The 21774-nt window shown below is 36.6% G+C and overlaps 1 protein-coding gene across 1 annotated transcript in view; it reads left to right on the forward strand.

Annotated features, from left to right (window-relative positions):
* Positions 1-9891: 9891 nt before the first annotated feature.
* gabra2b (gamma-aminobutyric acid type A receptor subunit alpha2b) overlaps positions 9892-21774 on the forward strand; it is a 66317-nt gene continuing 54434 nt past the window's right edge. The window contains exons 1-3 of the mRNA XM_065242179.2: positions 9892-10262; positions 10672-10754; positions 14270-14385. Of these exons, the coding sequence (XP_065098251.1) occupies positions 10687-10754; positions 14270-14385 (184 nt within the window). The 5' untranslated portion in view covers positions 9892-10262; positions 10672-10686. The remainder of the gene's footprint in view (positions 10263-10671; positions 10755-14269; positions 14386-21774) is intronic.

The raw sequence follows: 21774 nt of genomic DNA on the forward strand, positions 1-21774 counted from the left end.
GCACGCTACCAAATCAGGACGAGGATAGTCACCTCAAAATATTTTGAATTTTACTGCATGACACTATCACTACCAAGTGGCAGGTCACAATATAAAGAACATCTACACAATATTGAAGAACAATGCAATAACTTGGTAAACAATGCAATATGCGATACAATTTTCTTTAAATCAATTAAAATAAAATAAAATAATGTACCAAGTTCAACATACTCTTTCTAAAACGAATGTGAGCATCTCTCTTCCTATCAAAAACCAGAGGTCTTTCAGAAATCTGTAGTGAGTTTGTACAGTATGTGTGCTGCAATGTGTCCATTTATTTCTTCATTGATTGTTGTGAAGGGGATCTGGGTTAATCCCAACGCCTACAAGACACTTTGTCTTTTCTCTGATTTGGATTTTTGTCTGTCCCTCTGGATCTCTGATTGAATAATACAACTCATGTTAATATTTTTACTTGATTGTGCCCTACACTGTATGTCAAACATTTCATATTTTAAAGAGACACCTTTGAGCATCTTTTGTATTTCATTTTGTAGTTTAACATTTTTGCTTTGTTACAAACAATGGCTCTCTAAGGTCAAAAATGGATGAACCCAACTCACTGGGTTGTTGTTTCCCATTGCTGAGTCAAATATAAAAATGTTCTGGCTTGATTTAACCCAATGGCTATGTTTGTCCCTTTTAATCCAGCGCTTTTTTCAAGTGTACTGTATGTTGACAGAGGAAACCTATTTAAATATTAAACATACACTAACTGTAAAAAAATGAGGTCAGGCAAACATCACCATTAAGGCCAAAGTATAGTTTATTTTTTACATGTAGGGGAGTCAGCTATAAATAAACTATACTTTGCAAGGCTGTGTGTCCATTGTGCACGTACGGTCACATACACGTAAAAAGAGACTATATTTCAGGCTTTACTCATAGCTACAGTCAATAGGAACACCCTAGAAACCAACAAGAACATCCTTGCAACTGCATAGCAACAGACTAAAGCTCCTTAGCAACCTAGTAGCAGCATTAAAGGTATAGCAGGTGGATCATCTAGACTATTGGTCATCCCAGTTGTCAATCATTCTGATGATATGTTGATGTAAGGCCGTCGTATGTGCTCGTCGTTCGCTTTCTGCACATGCGCACTTTCAGGTGTATATACGAAACTCCACTCGTAACCCTAACATCACAGATCAAAGGAAAACGTGCAAAAATCTGGTCGTAATTAATACGAATTAGCCACCTCGTAAAACATGTACAAATTGCCATGAGATAGCATTGCATTTATCTCTTTTCCTATTTATAAATATTCAAATGGCGAGCATTGCTGTTTCTTACTCATATAAATGTCATGTTTTCAGTCGTATTTATTAAATGCATCTTTTTAGAAAATTACATAATATTAAACAAGACTAAGACAAGAAACTTTAAAACCTTAAAATGAATGACATTTGGGTAAACATTAAACCCTTTTGTAATATTTAGTTTGTTTGCCATGACACACAAAAAGGTTTTTTATGCTTCTCCTATGCAACAATAAAAACACCAAAAAACTCAAATTCACAAAAGATGTCAATTTTTTATTTGCTGACATTTTGTGTTTTTGAAAGTTACATGAATACAATTAAGGTTTGAGACCAGGCTGAAACTTCTCATCCACACAGCTGACCTGCAGAAAAGTCTATCCTGATAAAAACAGTGATACCATTGAAACCATTATATGAGACTGAAACCAATAAAAGAGTTCTTATATTAGCCTTCAGATTTTGCTGATGAGAGGCACATTGCTCAGAGAGAAGTGGGAAGAAAAATCAGCAAATGCAATTAGGGAGAATATTACAACTGAGCTTGCAGAGTGGGAAAAAATCATATTTATAAGCTGAAAAGATTGCGTTTGGACGCCTACGTGTTCCTCACAGAGTAGATGCACATGTTTGCTGTGGTACTTTAGCAGCACAAGTTTTATGTTCTCATCGGCACATCTCCCCCGAGACCGAACTAAACGTAAAATCTGGATTTAGAAGAAGAAACACACCAGACGTGCTCTCTTAGTCGGATTTAAAGAGATGATCTGAAACAATTCCTACATGAGATGTTAAAACCTGAACAAATTTGTGCATATGCTCAAAGAATTTCAGATTTAATACACTTGATACTTTCAAGATAGCATGGAAAATTGTTGTGAAGTATCATCGGATTAGGAAGTCATGGCACATTCTCCGTGTTTAGGTACACTGTTAGAAAAAATGATTGTGTGTACCCCAGCTGTCACATAATTATGTACAGATATTTGGTACCAATATGTACCTTCGAGGTACTATTATTTGAGGTAAATCTTTGGATACAAAAGTGTACTTTTTGAAAGGGTACAGCCCCAGTGACAGCTATTTTGACCAAACCAAGAGGTTGAGAGTCGTCCAATGTTCATAAACTGTCATTGTATGAATAACATTTTGTACTTTTCTTTGTTTCTTACACAGAAACAGTCATGCGGGTGGTTAACTATACATAAAGGTGAGTAAATGAGAATTTTCTGTTAGTATGAAAAGTTCAAATGCACAAATTTTAGGTTGTTCATTAGGTTAATAAATATGTGACCCATTGTTCATTTCATATGGGTATGAATCGAAATAAAGCATGCTATTAAACAGCAGTATAGCTGATTAGAGCTCAGAACAACCTCATATATTCAAATTAAACCTTTGTGGTTGTGTACAGGACACTATTATCACAACGAAAATGACTAGAAGTGTGCAGCCGGTGGTCTCTGCTGGAATCCGTCTGACTCTACGGGCCGCCCCTCGTGCCAATAGTGACATGTGCAGAACCGTGTGACGCTGAACACCTGAGAACCGTTGCCAAATCTGATGAAAAGCACCCCGTCGATAGCCAGATTGCGCGCATTTCCACACACTGGAGAGCGATTTTCAGGTAACCGTAAAAATTTCCATAAGAAAATTTTACAATTATGATTTCAGAAGGTTGCATTTTTGAATTGCTTCCAATGAATCGGTGAAGCAAAAACTACCAAGAAGGCATTCCCGAGCATCTTCACTAATTTAATTTTCTCAGCTAACATCACCTCAAACAGTATTTGTGGGATGCTGTTCTGAATGAAAGGCCATCGCAGGTAATGTTTTGTTTGGTACAGTTTCATATTCCAGGTTAATCACACACAGCCAGACAAATTTCATCCCACTTACTGCTTCAATAAGACGCCATCATTGCCCCGCGGCCTTATGGGACACATGATGAATGGAACGGGACTGCGAGCACCATAACACAATAGTGTTGTGATTATAAGAGCTAAATGGAGGCCGACATTGACATGCTTCGAAAGCAAAGATGGTAATAATAATAGCATCACACCAGTCATTACAGTAAGTATGCCATTTTCTCAACATTCCGCTCAAGCACAGATGAAATTTCCTGATAGTTGCCTGTACTTTGGCTTTTTGTCAGGCGAGCTGTAAAAACATTTACGGTGAATTGAGAGATGTTGCAGAGATCGTCCACTAATTGGACAAGCTATTTTAGATGCTCCACAATCTTTTTTACCTGGAATTGCTAATGTTTGGAACGGTCCTGCAGTCTGCTACTACTGGAATGTTAGATGATAAAACGTTTATTAAAACAAATTTGGTGTACACAACCACCATATTATGCTTAAAATCTGCCCACTCCTTTTTTAAATCTAACCAAAACCTTAACAGTCTCATGAGCCAAGCTGTTTGCGTTTACTAAGCAAACTGATGTCACTTTGCGCAAGCCCCGCCCACAACCGTCCAAAGACCACAGTTAGGTCATAATTTCGATTTTTAAATTTATTTTACATGATTCATTACCGCACATTTATTATGTAAGGGATAATGTAGAGGCAGCCGGTAGTTATCGGGAAATAAGCCCCGACAGTGTGATCAGGACCCGATGCGAAGCGGAGGGTCTTGTATCACACTGAAGGGGCTTATTTCCCGATAACTACCGGCTGCCTCTACATTATCCCGCTTATTACACGGCTACTTGCCACATAAGAAAAAAAACTGGACATGAATATGAATTTGAAACATTTTATTCGCATATTTGTTTTAAAATAACATTTTTATCCTTCCGCGAAACTTTGCACAGATGCATAAAATGATCGTAATACCTTATTAAGATCCTCTGCTTCATACTTGTCTGTCTCCATTTTTTTCTCTTTTAGCCAGTCTTTGAGAAGTTTTAATGCCCATTCTGTATTTTTTTTGTGTGTTGGCTTCGTAGCTGTCATGCTCTATTTTGTCAAGTTCAGTCTCAGTAAGCTCTCTGTGTCTTGTCGTTGTTCGTTCTTCTATACACTGTTTAAATGTTTTGTTTTTTCTGTACATGTTAAAATTTATGTCAAAATATTCCATCTTAATGGTGGTTGTCCAGTGTTTGTCACAAGATGGCGCCAAACAGTAATCTTTATTGGCGCGGAGCGATTTTAATCGTACAAGTAGTACCGGCTATGCGTTATTACTTTGGTGCGGTTATTATTTGAAAAGAATGAACCTGCAAATGTCTCAACTGACCAATCAGAATCAAGCATTCCAGAGAGCCGTGTAATAAGAACGATTAAAGGATTACTCCACTTAAGAAACTCACCCCCATGTCATACAAGATGTTTATGTCTTTCTTTCTTCAGTCGAAAATAAAGTTTCTTTGAGGAAAACATTCCAGGATTTTTTCCATATAGTGGACTTAAGTGGACCATAACAGTTTATAATTTCAATGCAGTTTTAAATTGCAGTTTCAATGAAGCTTCAAAGGTCTCTCAACGATCTCAACCAAGGCATAAGGGTCTTATCTAGCAAAATGATCGTCGTTAAGTAATTTTAAAGCTCACATAACAGACACTGTTTCAGCATTTCTGATGTTAATCTGGAGTAGAGTAGTATGACATCCTTTATATCTCCGAAGAGTCTTTAGTTTAATCAGATTTATAAAAGAAAGGTTAGCTTTACCGGTTCTTTCCGATAAAATACGAAAAAATGAAGAAGGAGGATTTACTACCACGGGAGGAGCGAGTACAAGTCATGCAACACTATACAACACTTTTAACTTATGATTCACAACATGTTTGTGTCATTTATATAATATGCACGCGCCTATTTCCAACATAAGACAGAAGTCTTACTTACCGCTTGGTTTGGACTTCAGCGTCTCCCGCTGAATTAAGGGTGGGCAAGGTCTTCCAGGGAAGTGCCCATACAAAGAAGTGATATGTATAGAAACCCCTGAAATGTCAGCTGGACTGTTAATCGAAACTCTATAACTGTGTTAATAAGTCAGAATGCATGAAATACCATCAAACCACCCCTTTTAACCACAACTTCCGTCTTGCACTAGCCGTGTGACGCGCCAACGCAACCTTACGTATTACGTAATCATGTTGAAAGGTCACGCATTACATATGTGAAACTCACATGCAGACCATTTTAAACAATAAACTGACACAAAGACATCAATTAGTGTCATTTCACAAGAAACAATGTCAGGACGCTCCTCTTTCTCCACACTTGTAAACACAGGAGTGGTAGTTTCACATACGTCATGGCGCACAACAAAGCTAATGCAAGACAAGAAGTTTTTTTTTGGCGAAAATGACGATTGTTTTGGTATAGATAATAGTAAACGGGAAGGGAAGCAGCAGCTCATTTGCATTTTCACGAGTTCACACTTACAAATAAGTTGGATAGATTACATTTGTAAACATATTTGGCATGCTGTCTGGGGAGAGGGCTCTGAGCTCGGAAATGGGCCAGAACAAAGAGTATCCCCCCCAGGTTTAGGGTGTAACCTGGTGAGTGAGAGGAGATGGGGTGGTGGAGGGATTCTGAAGACTGTAGAGAATCCTTAGGTGAGTTTGACTGTAATTATATATGGGCTTGCCTTCATGCTGATTGGGTAGATATGTTGATTACTTATTGTAGACAGCTAGTGATCCTAGAGGATTTGTCGATTACTGATTGTAGACAGCTGGAGGCTCTTGAGTAGTTTATTTGATGTGTTCCTCCCGAACTACGTTAATAAAACATCATTAAAAAAACATAAAACAACTATTTTTTTCTGCACACCCAAACCTTTTCAGCATACATAATAAATGATTTATAGGGTATTTAGACCTGAAACTTCACAGCCACATTCTAGGGACATATGAGACTAATTAAAAAATTTGAAATTGACCTTTATGGTGCTATAGCTGAAATAGACATGGAATGTGATATGATCATGTTTTTATAGTTTTGAAATAATGCAGATTGTTTTAGACAGTATACGAAGTTGGCTAGTATTTTATTCTAAACATATAGCAGAAAGCGTATTTGCATTGGTGAGCATGCATTGGCATTTAGCTGTATGTCGCCATTTGTCTCCTTGCGACCACAGGGCAGCATGGTCGCCTTTCCGCTTTAAATATTTATGCAGAATCTGGAGGGGACACCGCACTGATTATAGATTCATCATGTGGACTTAATCAATGATGAAAATAGGCTTCTAAATAAATTGCTTTTAAGGAAAGTTGCATACTTTATGATCTAGCATCGGCAGACAGGGTCAGTTCGGGGCGTCACTAAATACGGCTGCTTTGCAGTTCAATTACTGAATGTCTGAACTGGCATATAGTGAGATTTGTTCAGTTGGTTTTGAAGATGCTTGTCTGAGGGTAGTGGCAAGCCACTGGCTGTCTACCATTTTTGATTCATGATGAAAGGTCTTGAGTGTTTGTTTGAATAATCTGCCATAAATAACAATATAAGGAGGATATTCAAATGTATTGCAGGTGTTATAGATTACACTGGTTGTGTGATTTAGCGTGGGCTCACATGAACATATGCATACATACCCCCTGCTATTAATATCACAAGAGGATATCAAATATTCCTAGGAGAGCTTTGATAAAAGAGGTTTCATTTTGAAGTGTAAGGCATTAATAATGCATAACTAAAAGACCTGATTTTAGACCTGTGTTTAACAAAAAAAGACATCGGTAATCATTACAGTATGACCACAGCAATGGTGTTAAATTGAAAATTATATATACGAAAAGCACTATTTTCTGTTACAAACTTTCACATAGCATATTTAGGTTATAAAAACATAAAAAATTCTAATCCATAATTAGATTTTCACAGATTTATTTAAAAACTGAATTTTTTTTCCACAAAATGCAATAAATGCATACGTTTTTTTATGCTATAAATCTAGTGAATCAATATATAAATGTGCATTCATCTTTGCCATGTTATATTCATTTATTTGACTAGTGGTATACGCAACGTATACACTGACTAAAAAAATAAACATTAATGGCATTATCCAAAACACTTACTTTGTCATATTAAGAACACTGTCATTGCTGCTGTCATCCTTGGGACATCATCTCTACACTTTTTGACAGCAATCAGCTGTTAAATGTTTTGGTCCTGCTCGATTTTTGTTGACTTTGAGTAAAATAATGTAAAGTTTTTCATAAGATCCTCTGGGGTTAATGTGTTAGCATGACAGAAGCTTGATGCAATTAACAACAGCCGACATTTTTCCGTCTCCCGAATGCCTCTCATGTAAATGATTAGATTTTGACCACCAGGGACGGACTGGGGCTAAAAAACAGCCCTGGACTTTTTCCCAAATAGGCCCATCATCCGACCATTCGCCCCTAGCCGTGCGCAACAGACACAAGGATGTCCTGATACTATGCCACAATACTGTCAGACTATTAGACAAGGAAATTTTATATTTTGTCCATGTCATATTAAACTTTGATGTATAATAAGGCTGTGAAATAATGAAAATAGCTAGGCCTATTAATTTTGTCTGTACAGCTTTCACAAACAACCACCAGGTCTTTGCCAATTCCACAATACTAAACACAAATATGAAAGACAAGGAAAAACTGCACTCTGATGGAAGACAGACAGAAAGTGCAAGCTAGGATTTTTTGGTTACTAATATTTGGTCAATTATTTAGCCCCCTTTCTTATTAGCACGTTTAGAGTGGTTGCAATGCATGTCTGATATTTACCCGTTTAATTCAATACCTTAGTCTTCATTGTAGCAGAAAATGTGAGCTCACTACAACCTCTCATATACAATAAAGTCAATGAAAGAAATGAAAACCAATGCAATACGATGAATGTCCACCCACAGACTGTTTTTAAACGGGGTTGGATAAATATTTTTTGCTTTGATGTGTGTGATTTTGGTTAGATGACAGTTGGTTGTAGGTTACAGTTTGACAAGAGTTTACAGTTTGACAAAAGCAAAATGTTTTGTTTTATTGCGACTGTATACAAATATAAGCAAACACTTTGCCGTTTGAATTATGTCCCATATGAACAAAATGACAGAGTATGTATTGTTTTTATGTTTCCACTGTTCAATCGCGCCCGCGCCTCTCTCTCTCTCTCACACACGCGCGTGCGCACACACTCACATCACGTCTTTCTCTAGTTGCGCATTACGTTAATTTTCACGCGAGTTTTATTTATTTTTATATCGTGTATATTATATTATAATGTCACGTGTCCTGCTACTACTGGCACTTAGCTCTTGCTGATGTGAAGTTAACTCGGTCTGTCCCTCATCATGACCAGGCTGTGGATGCTCAGGATCGCAAACATAGACGCTCGCGAATTCCGGGAATCCGTGGACCAATCACGGCTAGTAGGCCGACTCTTCTTCCTTGTTTTTTTACACGTAGCAGCATATCAGTGATCGTATTAGTGCCTCTGCTGTTGGCTGTTCATATTGCGTTATTAGACTTTTTTTGCCATCGCCCGGGCGACGGCCCTCCGTTGAACGGCCGTTCTGGACTTTTCCAGAACGCACAGATTGCCAATCCGTCCCTGTTGACCACTAACGTTTCTTACCCGCCACAGGAAACCACCACAGGTTTATCAATGCCATGAAAAGTATTATTTTGTTTTTGTGTGTTTGTTGATCATGAAATACAAAGTAGATGAGGAAAACTAGGATTCTGTGTGTATTCAACGCACCGCCATGATCGTTTACAATGTGTGGAATGGTGCGCTGTGATTGGTTGAGTGGATTAATTGCATTCTGCAGAGAAGGAGGACTGGCATTTATCACGTTTTGGAAAAAAAGGGAGAAAAGATGACAGAATAACAAGGTGGATAATGGATTTTGCATAAAATTAAGAATTTGCTTTTTAATATTGACCCTTTTTTTAAAATAAATAAATAAATGGTGTTTAACGCGTTTTGGAACCAAACTCTTCACATATGTTAAAGCATGTGTCACACTGTTAATACTTTATGGTGGGTTAGTGATTTTTCCAGAGCAGTCTGGTTTTGAGATTTCAAGATGCACATTTGTAAGCACATTTGTTTGTCTTATTTGCATATTTACAAGGTCAATAACATTGACTGGATAAGCACAGCATGCATCCTGTTTTAATAACTGTTTGTCTAAATGTGAAAATGTCACTCCACTAAATGTGTTTGCTGTCACTGCATGACATGTTTGTCTTTTTTCTGTTGTGTTCCACAGAGAACAGCATACAGCTTTAATACGACATGAGGTTGAGTAAACAATATGTTTTCACATTTAAGGGAATTATTTCCCTAAGGTTAAAAAAGATGTTAACCCAGGCTTAACCTAACCCAAGCACATTGTCAAAAGCTCAATAGTATCAATATTTTACATGCATTCCACTTTGGAAAACTATTCGTAACTGGACACAGTCATCATCTGGGTCAATACTGCATAATAAATACCATACTGTACAAAGAGCACTGTTATAATTGTGTATATGTGGATGACAGACAGAGCATCTCTGACAATCAGCCTCTTAATATAACCGCCTTTAGGACCCAGGTCTCTGCCTGTCTTTTCTTTGTAGTTATCCCCCTTTCTCTCGTACACCAGAAAAAAATATAGTGAGCAGTATGAGATTCAGTAGAGAAGATTTAAGATCACGGTGGATCGGGGCACGTCAGTGCGTTAGTTAAGAGAGAGAGAGAGAGAAAGAGAGAGAGAAAGAGAGAGAGAGAGAGAGAGAGGGACGCGGTGGAGGGTATCTGGAGACCCTTCACAGTGATGCGCGCATCTATTATAGTGCATTATCATTTATCCATGATGGGAATTTATTAACGCTCGTTCTCGATCCACGTGCGCACTCCTAAATACGATTCGTTATCGTGTCTTCGCATCCAGCTTCTGGGAATAAACTTTCACATTCCGTTTTTTTATTTAATCAGAGCAAACGGAGGTCTGGTGTATTACAGGTGGGTGTCCTCTCTTTTGGGTAGAGCTTCATTTTGTTTTTGTATTTATGATCTCTGATACGCATCATATGGAAATTTTATCACAGGGCGCATAAGCCGTGGACTCAGTTGTCGTGTTTTTATCTCATCTTATGATTTTGACATGGGCTTTTTAGCGCATCGTATTGATATTCATATGGTGAATGTGTTCTGCCAGTGAATACTAAGGATGAATCTTTGTCAACGCGCTCTAAATATTCATGAAATGTCTGGGATGCATCATAAAAGATCAGCAGGTGGATTGTACGGACAGGCGCGCGTGTATGGACAGTTCACCAACTTAACCCGTCATTTTAGATGTCATCTCCAGTCTTTCACAGAAACTAAACGGATTTTTAGTGACTGAAGCTCTGTTGGCATTTATCTACAGGTTTCAGTTGCAGAAATGAGGGAAAGGCTCTTCGCGTTTCATCTTCTTGTCTTAGTCTCCTTAACGGTATTTTGGCACACAAGGTAAGAGCTTGCATTATATTATTGTATTATTTAATCAGGGGTTGATGCTGCGATGCATTTTAAAACATGAAATGAATTGGGACATTTTTTATTTTAGCATGTTATATGATTTATGAACGTACAGTGTTCTCATGTCCGTGCGTAACTGGAGACTTTTACGCGCCTGACTCCGGTGACCACAAGAAGTCGTTTTGGTGAGCAAAACTGACATAGACAGAGTTCATGTTTATTTAATGAGAAATATTTAAGGCAAGTTTAATTCATGCATAAACAGAGGAGGTTTTTCTGAATATTGTTTATTGGATACTATCAGGATCAAATCCTCTAGGTGGTGCACAACAACGTTTATAGTTTAGATAAAAAGGAAATTAAGAGAAAATGCTACAGGTGAATAAGTTACAGTTTCTTCTTAGAGCAAAGCAAACCCTTCTGCTCAAACTGTTACCAGCACATGGGTTTGTTGTTGTGAAATGTTAGATATTACGTTAAATATATGTGCCTCTTTAAAAATATAGGAAGTATGGGGAAAATTATACAAAATCAATAACATCAAATATATAAATGATGCACTGTTTTGAATATCTTTTAAACGTTTAGATAGTAATGAAATAGCTCAATCCAGATTCACCATCAATGACCATAGTGTGTTGTGCATGTGTCTTTGAATATGATTTGTATAACATCATAGCCATTACAACATAAACATGGTTTATGAGGGCACCTTTTTAATTCAAAAAGCTTTTTAACTTAGAGGTGGGGTTTAGGGGAAGGGGATAGAAAATTGGATTAGCTCAGTATAAAACCCATTACACTTATGAAAAGCCCCTATAAATCACATATGCCAACATGTGTGTGTCTGTGAGTATGTGCTAGAATGTTTTGTTTAAATCTGTAACCTTTGTCTGGTGAAGATGACATTAAATAGCGACCAGGATTGTAATTATTTTGATCGCTATCCACATGTTCATTTTCAATTCATTTGGACTTCACATGGTGGGCTGTTTGCCTTATTACATTGTTGACATAGACCATGACTTTACTGCCAGAGAACATGGTCACACCATGCCGTACCAATCAATAATCCAATATAATATAAATCCAGATAATGTGTGATAGGCAATCCAATTCACAGCATTTGTGTCATCCAGTCATAAAATACACAGCTTTTTATGAGCTCTGAAGCAGGGTTATGAGCAGGGTTAAGGTTTGTCCCCCCAAACAAAACAAAAGAAGCATACAGTATGAACAAAATTCTTCCTTTAACTGTATATCAATCAATAACATCCATAATAAAATGCAAAAACCCTTTTAATTTCTTAAATGTTATTCTGTTTTACATTCACCCTAAAAGCAGATTCATTACGTCTACAATGGTATGCAAAATTGTCCTGTAATGAGAATTTTCCCCTTGGCAGAATATATATGGTAGTTTAACAGCTGGGCCATTTTAAAGTGATTTGGACAGAAATCATATTAATACTGTTTGATAGTGAACACCGTTGGTACTGTTGCAAAAAATGGTCAAAAATGCTCTCACTGGGGCAGTACCCTTTAAAAAGATCCTATGTACCATTTAGGTACAGTATGAACCTTTGAGTTACTAATATGAACTCCAAAGGTCCATTTTTCATAAATGCACATTAAACAGACAGATGTGATGTGTATTTGTTGCCTGCCTCAATGTTAGGTCTTGTATGTGTTTCAATGTAGCCTCTGTATGATTATTCTGTATGTGAAATTTGTATTGTTTTAAAAGCATGAACTGCTTTTATGCTTTTGCAATTGGTGCTTGTTTGATTGTGCTTGCCTCAATTGTGTGCCACACATTTGTACATCTTATTCCCTCTTGCTTAGCCCTGCTGGAAATATAATTGTAATGTATTTTATTTGATGTAAGGCTATGAACAACTGGCCAGGGACTACAGCTGGAAATTAGCCGTAGAGGCTAAAGCTGCTCTTTTGATCATAAAAGACTCTCCACGTCATTATAAACTAATAAACTAAACTAAACTAAACTGAAGGTGTATATTTTGAAAGGGCACTGCCTCGGTGACAGCAAGGGAATAGTTTACGAATAGATGACATACACAATTTTTGGGTGAATGGTTTATTTTCTAGTTATATTTTAGTTAGGGCTGTCACAATTAACGCATTAATAACGTGTTAAAGCAAAAAAATTTAATGGCACTAATTTTATTAACGCAACAAAAAGTAAAAACTTGAAAAGTGTTAAATTTAGGTAAATTTAGATTAGATAAAAATGTGAGATTAATTTGCAATTAATCGCAAGTTAACTCATGAAATCATGTGATTAATCTAGATTAAATATTTTAATCTATTGACAGCCCTAATTTTAGAACTATTTTGATAATTATTATCATATTAAAACAAATAAAAGTGTATTTACATTTTTCTCACTTTGTTAGGCATCATTTTTTCGCAATGCATTTTAGCATTGCATGTGACACACTGCCTTTGAATTGATCTAAAACAATGTATCGTTGTTAAGTAAGGGATAATGTACAGTATAGGTTGTTATCGCGTCTACAACCTGCTGTCTGTACATTATCCAAGTTATTACACTGCTATTTACTGCATAACGAAGGTAAACAACATTAAATATGAATCTGAAATATTTTATTTGTTTATTTTTAACAAATGCAGACCTTCCACGAGGAAACCCGTTTACTTTAGTTTTTAAGATAAGACGAGGCGTTCAAATCTCATGAATATGCTATTTGGTTTAATCATTTGTAAATATAATGTGATATATGTTATTAAAAGACATATTTATATTACATTTTTGTGTAACATTAAAATGTATGTCAAAATGATTTGCAGCTGTGTGTTAATAGTTATGTCAGAATAACATACCTTGGAATGTCACGACTAGCCAAACAGAATCAAGCATTTTAGTGTGCCATGTAATAAACATAATTAAAGTGTTAAACTGTTATCTTTTGGAAAAACGTTTGCAATAAGTCCTGTATATGGAGTGAACTCAGTAGGTTTTGGAACAGAGCAAGTATGTTTCATTAAAGGGGTTTAACAGTCAGCTGGCAGACCGATCAAGTCAACACTTATAATCTTTGCATGATTGCTCATGCTAATAAAGGCAATTTTACTTAAGTATGTTAATTATGTTATTTAGCATAATGACTTATGGACTTTACTGTGAGTAGAACATGGGAACCGAACAAAAGAACGTTCCAATAACGTCTCAGCACTTAAAGACGACTAAAATGAGTCAGTGTTGAAGTCGGATATGATTTGAAATTGAATTTGAATCCGGCATAATAATGATTTTTTTGAAACTGTGAGATGAGAGTTAAAACTTGAGCAGAAGCTTGTTCATATAAGACCTGAAAGACATCAACAGCGCTTGAAAGATCACATAATTCCTCATTCCAGACAGACTGTATTTCTCAAATTCATATTTTCCATCATTATTTCTTTTCGCCTGCCTCTCTGATAAGTTTGCACATATGCTAAATGTTTTCATCTTTGTTGTGTAGGTTAGTGTCTGCAGATAGCACAACAGATGCCTTCAAAAACAACATCACCCTGTTCACACGAATCCTAGACCGTCTGCTAGACGGCTACGATAACCGACTGAGACCGGGACTGGGAGGTGAGTTACAGTGGAGCAGGGTTGCCAGGTCTGCATAACAAAGCCAGCCACAAAAATAGCCAATGACTTTAGGTCAAATGCCAGGAGTCAAAATATGCCACTTACATAAATAAAATACATATTTTATATTCACCTCACACAAAGACCATCATGCCTTAACTCTTTCCCTGCCAGCGTTTTAAAAAAAGTTGCCAGTCAGCACCATAATTTTCAAAAGTTTAATGCCTTCCAGAAAATGTTCTTCTTTAAATTTATAAACATATATCAAATAAAAGAACAGACCGTCTGCTTTAAACAATAACAACAACAAATAAGTTTCATCTTATATTCATTTTTTCTCTTTTATCACATCTCAAATATGGGTAGGTTTTTTTCATAAACACAAAATTTCGAGCAAAAAGCTGAGATAATTGTTTTTTTGTAAAGGACTTTAGTTAGATATCATATTCAAACATCACAACATACACAGAGTATTTACTGCTTTTAGATCCATAGATGATTTTGTGTTTAATAAGTTGGATAAGAGTGCCACCTAGTGGATAAAAGCGGAAATATGGATTCCTGTAAAAAGCCATTGACAGGAAAGCGTTTTCTCTTAATTGACAAGATTAGAGATCAACCGATATTTAAGCATTTTCCCATTATTGGGTATCGGTTTTGTAATATCAGATTGACCAATAAACCCAGCCATCTTGTGGCCGTTTTGAGAATTGCGTTCTGGACTGGCAATGTCTGAGGAAAGGAGACAACAACATCGTGCACAGCAAGTATAACGGCTGTGACGTAAAATGACTTTGAGTTTACTTACTTTGCTTTAATTAATCAACTTATTTAACATAACAGTCATGAGATGAGATGTGTTATTTATGCCTGATATGCAATTTATGCATCTTGTCTAAGAAGTCACGTAAACCGATCCATCAAATTCTGTCCCAATAGTGATGAACAGTCAAAAATGAATGCTTAAAGGGGCCATGGCACAAAACTTTTTTAAGATGTCAAATAAATCTTTGGTGTCCCCAGAGCACATTTGTGAAGTTTTAGCTCAAAATAACATATAAATAATTTATTATAGCATGTTAAAATTGACACTTTTTAGGTGTGTGCAAAAATTTGCCGTTTTGGGTGTGTCCTTTAAAATGCAAATGAGCGGATGAAGTGCGAAACACTGATCACAATGATGGCGGTTTCTTGCAATTAAAACTCAATTGTGCAGTGAATTATTTTCTCTCTCTCTTTTTCTTTGCACTAAATGGCAGTGCTGTGATTGGATAGTGCAGATTAAGGGGTGGTATTATTATAATCAGAGCTCCTTATGACATCACAAGGAGAGCCAAATTATAACAATCTATTTTTCATGTGCTTGTAGAAAGTGGTTTACCAAAGCTAAGTTACTGGGTTGATCTTTTTCAAATTTTCTAGGTTGATAGAAGCACTGAGGAACTAATCATAGCACTTTAACATGGAAGAATTCAGATTGTCATGCCACGGCCCGTTTAATAAAAACTATACTAACTAAATACTACTACTAAAAAAACCCGCTGAATTACATTTGTCTTTTCTGTTATATATACTTATTAGTAACCTCGTAAAATCACTTTGATATTGCTGTCCACTCACCAGGTTGAAGGCTAAGGCACAGCCACGGCATGTAGATAACTTTTAACAAGATTTACCCTAAGTTATATTAACATTTACTAGATAAACATTATATTGCTAAAAACATCTAAATAAATGTTTGTGGATATAAATTAATCATTTATTACACTTAATGCATGAGTAAATGCATTGATAAGTAGCGCTGTAAACAGCCATTTCATAAAATATAACAACAAAATATGAATCATTTTGACATAAAATACCAGTTAAGAAATACATTTTGCATTTGTTTTGTTATTTTTCTAATTCCAGTGTTATTATTCAGGAATTTAAAATTATCTTCACTCTTTCAGAACTCTATTTATTACATTGTATGTAAAGAGGGAGTGATTGTAATTATTATAAGGGTTTATTTAGTTCAGTAGTGTTGTAGTGATTGTGTCAAAAACAGAAGTTTAACAGTAAATAAAAATCGGTTCAGCATACCAAAAACACATGCGGCAACCGTAAAAGTAGCCCAATTCCAAGGGAAAACTGAGGACTTAGAAACGCTGCAGTAGGATTAATTAACAAACCCGCTTCAAATACGATGGAGGATGTCATTAGGAGCTTGACAAACCAAAATAAATCCCAACATGCATTTTGGCACACACACGTTGGAAATGTTGACTATGAATGCTAATTGATTTTTAATATAGGAAATATCTACTTATAAAACAACTATAAATGTACAAATTTGCTGGATTTTTGACTGTTTTACCAAATATTGGTAAATAATATTTTTGAAGCGTATTAAGAGGACCGTATGTCAGTATCTATGATTTTTTTTTAAATCATTCAGTTATAAGGTGACATTTTACGTATGTAGACAGACAGTAGACTGCATCTAATACAAAAGGATATTTTGTTATCTCTTTCAATGTTATTGCTGTTTGTTTGTGTAGTTACAGTATAATGAGAAATAGAGAAACACATTTTTTATAATACTCTGGTGATCACAGAACTGTATAAGCAAAAACTCTGGGCCTGTATCTTGTTATTGATTTGTGTGATACACATCGCTAATATAAAAGATGCTCTCTGTTCCATACAAGTTTCAAACACGTACAGTAGAGGCATCAGCTGTGTATGCTTTATACTGTCACACTCTCTCATTTGTTCTCATTTGAGCTTTGACCTGTGAACTTTGACCTCAGGTGGGTCCACACTGGCTCATTAATGATGGAGTCAAGGACTGTGCCTGTTTTTTTTTTTTTGTTATCCTGAACCGTTCGGCATCATTCGTGAGTTGACAATCATTTGCTAGAGGTCATTTTTTTCATGGACAAAGATCTGTTTGTGGGTTTCTTCCAGCATCCTGTCAGCATTTCATTAAGAAATCAATAATCGAATCAATGACTTGTTCGAAGGTATTACTGTAACCATTTCACAGGAACAGCTCGGGCGCATGTGTGTCAATTTGTCATGAAATTTTACCCATGTTTTACCTCTTGTAGACAGAGATGCAAATAAATTGAGGCCATGTTCACATTGCAACTGATGTCACTGCTCTTGTGAGTGCTAAATCTTATTTACCTTGTTTATTTACAGGAGTGACAACCTCATTCTAGCAAAGCAAATTCACACCAAAACAATCAAATTTACATGTTGTAGTACCTGTATGTACAGAATGAGAACCAGAATGATTAAAGACAACTTAACCCTTGTGAGTTATTCAAATTCACTACCAATAAGATATAAGATATATTATATATATATATATATATATATATATATATATTGGCTTTGATGCATTGTTAGTTTTTGTAGCATCAGATTTTAATTTTTTTTCCTCTCATTTACTGTTTGTGGCTACTTTTGCCCCATTGACTTCCATTGGCTTAGGCAAGATCAGACTCCAGAGGTAAACATACCAAAATGCATCAATAATTCTTTAAATATGCAAACTTTAGACATAATGTGCATTGTTTTTAAAGGCTAACAGGAATCACACAACATCTTGCATGAATAATTGTGTTTATTTTTTTTTAACACGTATGAAAGATTTTGATTATTAATGTGTACAAGCATTTCTAACAAAACTGGACTAAAACATAATCTATTTAGACTGCAGTGTTTGTTATAAATCAATTGCATAGTTAGTCAAGACTAATAAGAATTTTAAATGTTAAAGTGTTCTTAATCTTTTTACTTCACCCTTATTTTGTCGTGGTTTGTCTTTTCTGCTCTGGACGATTATCTATAAACTATATCCAAATGAAGATGCATGTCGATAGGCGCTTCAACCACATGCAGAGCTGCATAGATGGACTGACAACTGGAATTAAAGTAAATTTAAGTTAAGAACAAGGCGTCCCCCTAGCGGTGCCGGGCCCTACACAGCCCGCGTAGCCTGCGTATAGGAAGGATTGGCTCTGTTTGAAATCACCTAAAAACAAACACTCCCCTACCCCAATAGAATCTGGACCTTCTGTTGATAGACCCGCCCCACACATACGCAACCCAGGCAACGATGTCGGTAGTAGACACGCCCCTTCCTGCTGATTGGCTACAATTGTGTTTTGGTAGTCGGCCCTACTAAAATCCTGGAATTTTTGTAAACATTTAGTAGTTTTGATCAGGACTGAGGTTGCTTAACAGATTTATGTCAAAAATGTTGAAAAAATATTTATCTGATACATTTATCTGTGTTGATGAGTTTTTGAATAATTTCAAATAATTTTCCCAAAATATATGTCAATATAAGATTTGTCACCAAAAATTATCATTCCATTTGCTGAAACACAGAGAAAATTGCGGCCAAATTAAGACTCAAAAATACCCCATAGTGGATGAAAACATCCCCCAAAATAGAACCTTATTGACAATAAATAGTTCTTATTTAAAGACATAACTATTTGGAGATACCTGTATGACTTCAGTGACTTGATGAGACATAAAAATAGGAATGTGAATTTTAATATCTGTGTGATGTTGTGATGTCATAGTCTCTATTAATGAATCCACTGATGTTTGTCAGTCTTCACTACTGAATCTGTGTCCTTCTGCACACGGTTAATCCGTTGAATGGTTAGTTCATGTTAATCGTTTATTTGTCGTCCTTCTTTCCGCCTCTCCGTTCAAACCGGCAGACCCAGGGGAGAACGGCCCGAGCGGTCGATATATTCATCATTCCTGAGGCCAAACTACCATGAGCCTCTGTTCCTCAATACAATACAGCAGTCAGTTAATCTCAGGATGAAGTAAATCTGCCTGGGCTGTTGTTATTCGGCCGTGTTTATGCCTGATTGAGTTTTGCGAGCGATCAAAGAGCATCTCTCATCATTCGTGGATGAGTTGAATGCGGCTGGAATGGGGATATAATGAACTAATAAATGGGACATTAAGGAGGAGCATAAACTACGTATGTCCTCAAGAGGCAATTGATTCAGTTCAAGGTGAAATCACAGTGTTGTTTTTGCTGTTGTGAATGTTTTCATGTGGTTTTCATGGATTCGTATGTATTCGTATGACCTGTATGGACTGTGATTACTTCACTTTTTAAAACCACAAACACAGACGGGTGTAGAGGCTGTCCCAAAGGCAGCAGGCGTTGTGCTATATGTTAAAATCATTGAAAGCTTTAATAAATATTTCAGTCTAATTAAAATGGACTGTTTTATCCAGTTTGTGTCTGCTTCGTATTTCTGTTTATTGCTAACATCAAACTCTGCCGCAACCGTTTGCAAGTCGAAACCTCTCGGCTGTTTATTCGAGGAGCCGTTTGTGTGCCGAATGGAGTTTGTGCCTGCATAGATCGATCCGAATCAGTCACTTTGAAGGTTTCATTTCAGTTAGGATGCTGTCTATATAGGGAGCAGAATGGATGTAACCCGCGAGGTCTGAGGACAGTTCTGGTCTTGCAGGCGGAATATAAAGTGCGGGCATTCCCTCAGTCCCCGCGTCAAACATCTCTCCACTGCATGTGTGAATAATCTAATGTATATAAACCACCCCAACCTCATTTCAGTCAGATTTTCAGCCCTGCCCCCCAATCCCAAGAGACCCGGCACATCCACTTTATATTCACCCAGACACGCCGCTGCTAACAAAACAACCACCTCACCTTGAATAAAAATGTCAGACGATCGTCATCGAGAATGGCAGCAGCTGCTTAGAAAGGTGTCTTTATACTTTATAGACAAGTTTTTTTTATATTACTTTCAAGCTATCCTAAAATGCCACAAAAATATTTATATCACTACAGTGAACTCGTCTTAAGTGAAGTTCATTTTTCCTTTTCCTCATACTACAGTATTTGGTGTCCAGACGGCAATTTCAGAGACAAGCGTATCATGGGCTGTGTCCAAAATAGCTCCTTATACCCTTGAATAGTTCACTATTTGAGGGACAGCCATTTATTTGATACTGTGCTGGACATTATCAAGTGTACTTATTCATGCACCTCAATAATGAGTTTACAAGCAAGGCTCATGATGTGATAGTCTCTGCTCCTCGCCCATATTCGCAGCAACGTCCAAAAAATATTTGCACGCTCAAAGTCTAGTGTGACCGCCCCATGAAGGTGTGATGACACTTTGCTAAGCATTTTGAGGATTTTGCATGGCTCGATAGATTAAAAGAGGGACTCGTGTCCTTCTTTAAATGATTTTAACAATACAAGAGACTAGAAAAGCTGTATATATTTACTCAAAAATCTTGTTATTTTTTATTCCTTCTTGGTAGCGTGCATATTTTATGCAAAACCAAGTGGGAGAATATCATTACAAAGAAATCTCTTTAATCCTCATCGGTATGGCGGCCAGATGAAGGTTTGACTTGGTGTAATTAGGGCAATTCAAGAAAGAGAGAGAGAGAGAGAGAGGGAGAAATAGAGTCATTGTTTTAAAAGGAGTCCTAATTTTTTCTTGTTCGGCTGATTATGGTTGTCGTTCGCCTGAGTACGTTGCATTTTTATCAGCTTGTGTTTGTGAAACAGGAGAATGGGGAAATAAAATTGAGCAAAGAAATCATAGCTTCGTCTCATGTCTGAGCAGACCTCCTCCTCCTGATCTGAGCTCAATGAACCAGCTCTACATTAGACAGCTATTAATATATCCCAGCATATCCTCCACAATTTTAAACACTGAACCGAAGACACCCCCCAGGCTTCTGCTTTCGCTTTGTACTTATGAGCTTGCATATGAGATTTCGGTATATCATTTATCTTGAGAGATACGTATCTGCATATATTGGTGTTCAGTGTTTGTCTTTGAAATGCATTGTGTGCTTTGCATTTGTGAAACTAAGCTGGATTTTCATTGGCTGCCAGTTCTTTTATGATTTCAAAATTCATTTCTTGTTGTGCTTTAGCTAAAGTGAAATCTTAGTATTAGTCAGTTTTGTAGAGGTGATGTGAAATGCACTACTCAATGTCAGTGTTTATGTGTTTCTCATCCGTTATTATGTTGTGAATGGTGTGTGGCACATTAATACATTACCTGACTGAATGCACTCAAGTGGGCATGTATAGTTTAGCTTTGTAAGCAACATCAGTGCCAGAAACAGAAAGAGCACTTACAGGAAGGAAGAATAAAGAAGAATACATTGCGAGAGGAATAGAAAGATTTGATTACTGACCTCTGTAACACTAAGCCGGTAAATGGTTACACGTTTGCTTGACGCGCTCAGGAAAGAAAGATGCTCTTTTGTTCAATGAAAATGTAAAGGAGAATCCAGAGTCCATTTCTTTCGGACAAGATGGCTTTTATTAAGAGCACGCTTTTATGTTAGATGAGGCAGACGGTCATG

The sequence above is a fragment of the Paramisgurnus dabryanus genome, chromosome 16 (genome assembly GCF_030506205.2).
Source record: "Paramisgurnus dabryanus chromosome 16, PD_genome_1.1, whole genome shotgun sequence".
NCBI lineage: Eukaryota > Metazoa > Chordata > Actinopteri > Cypriniformes > Cobitidae > Paramisgurnus > Paramisgurnus dabryanus.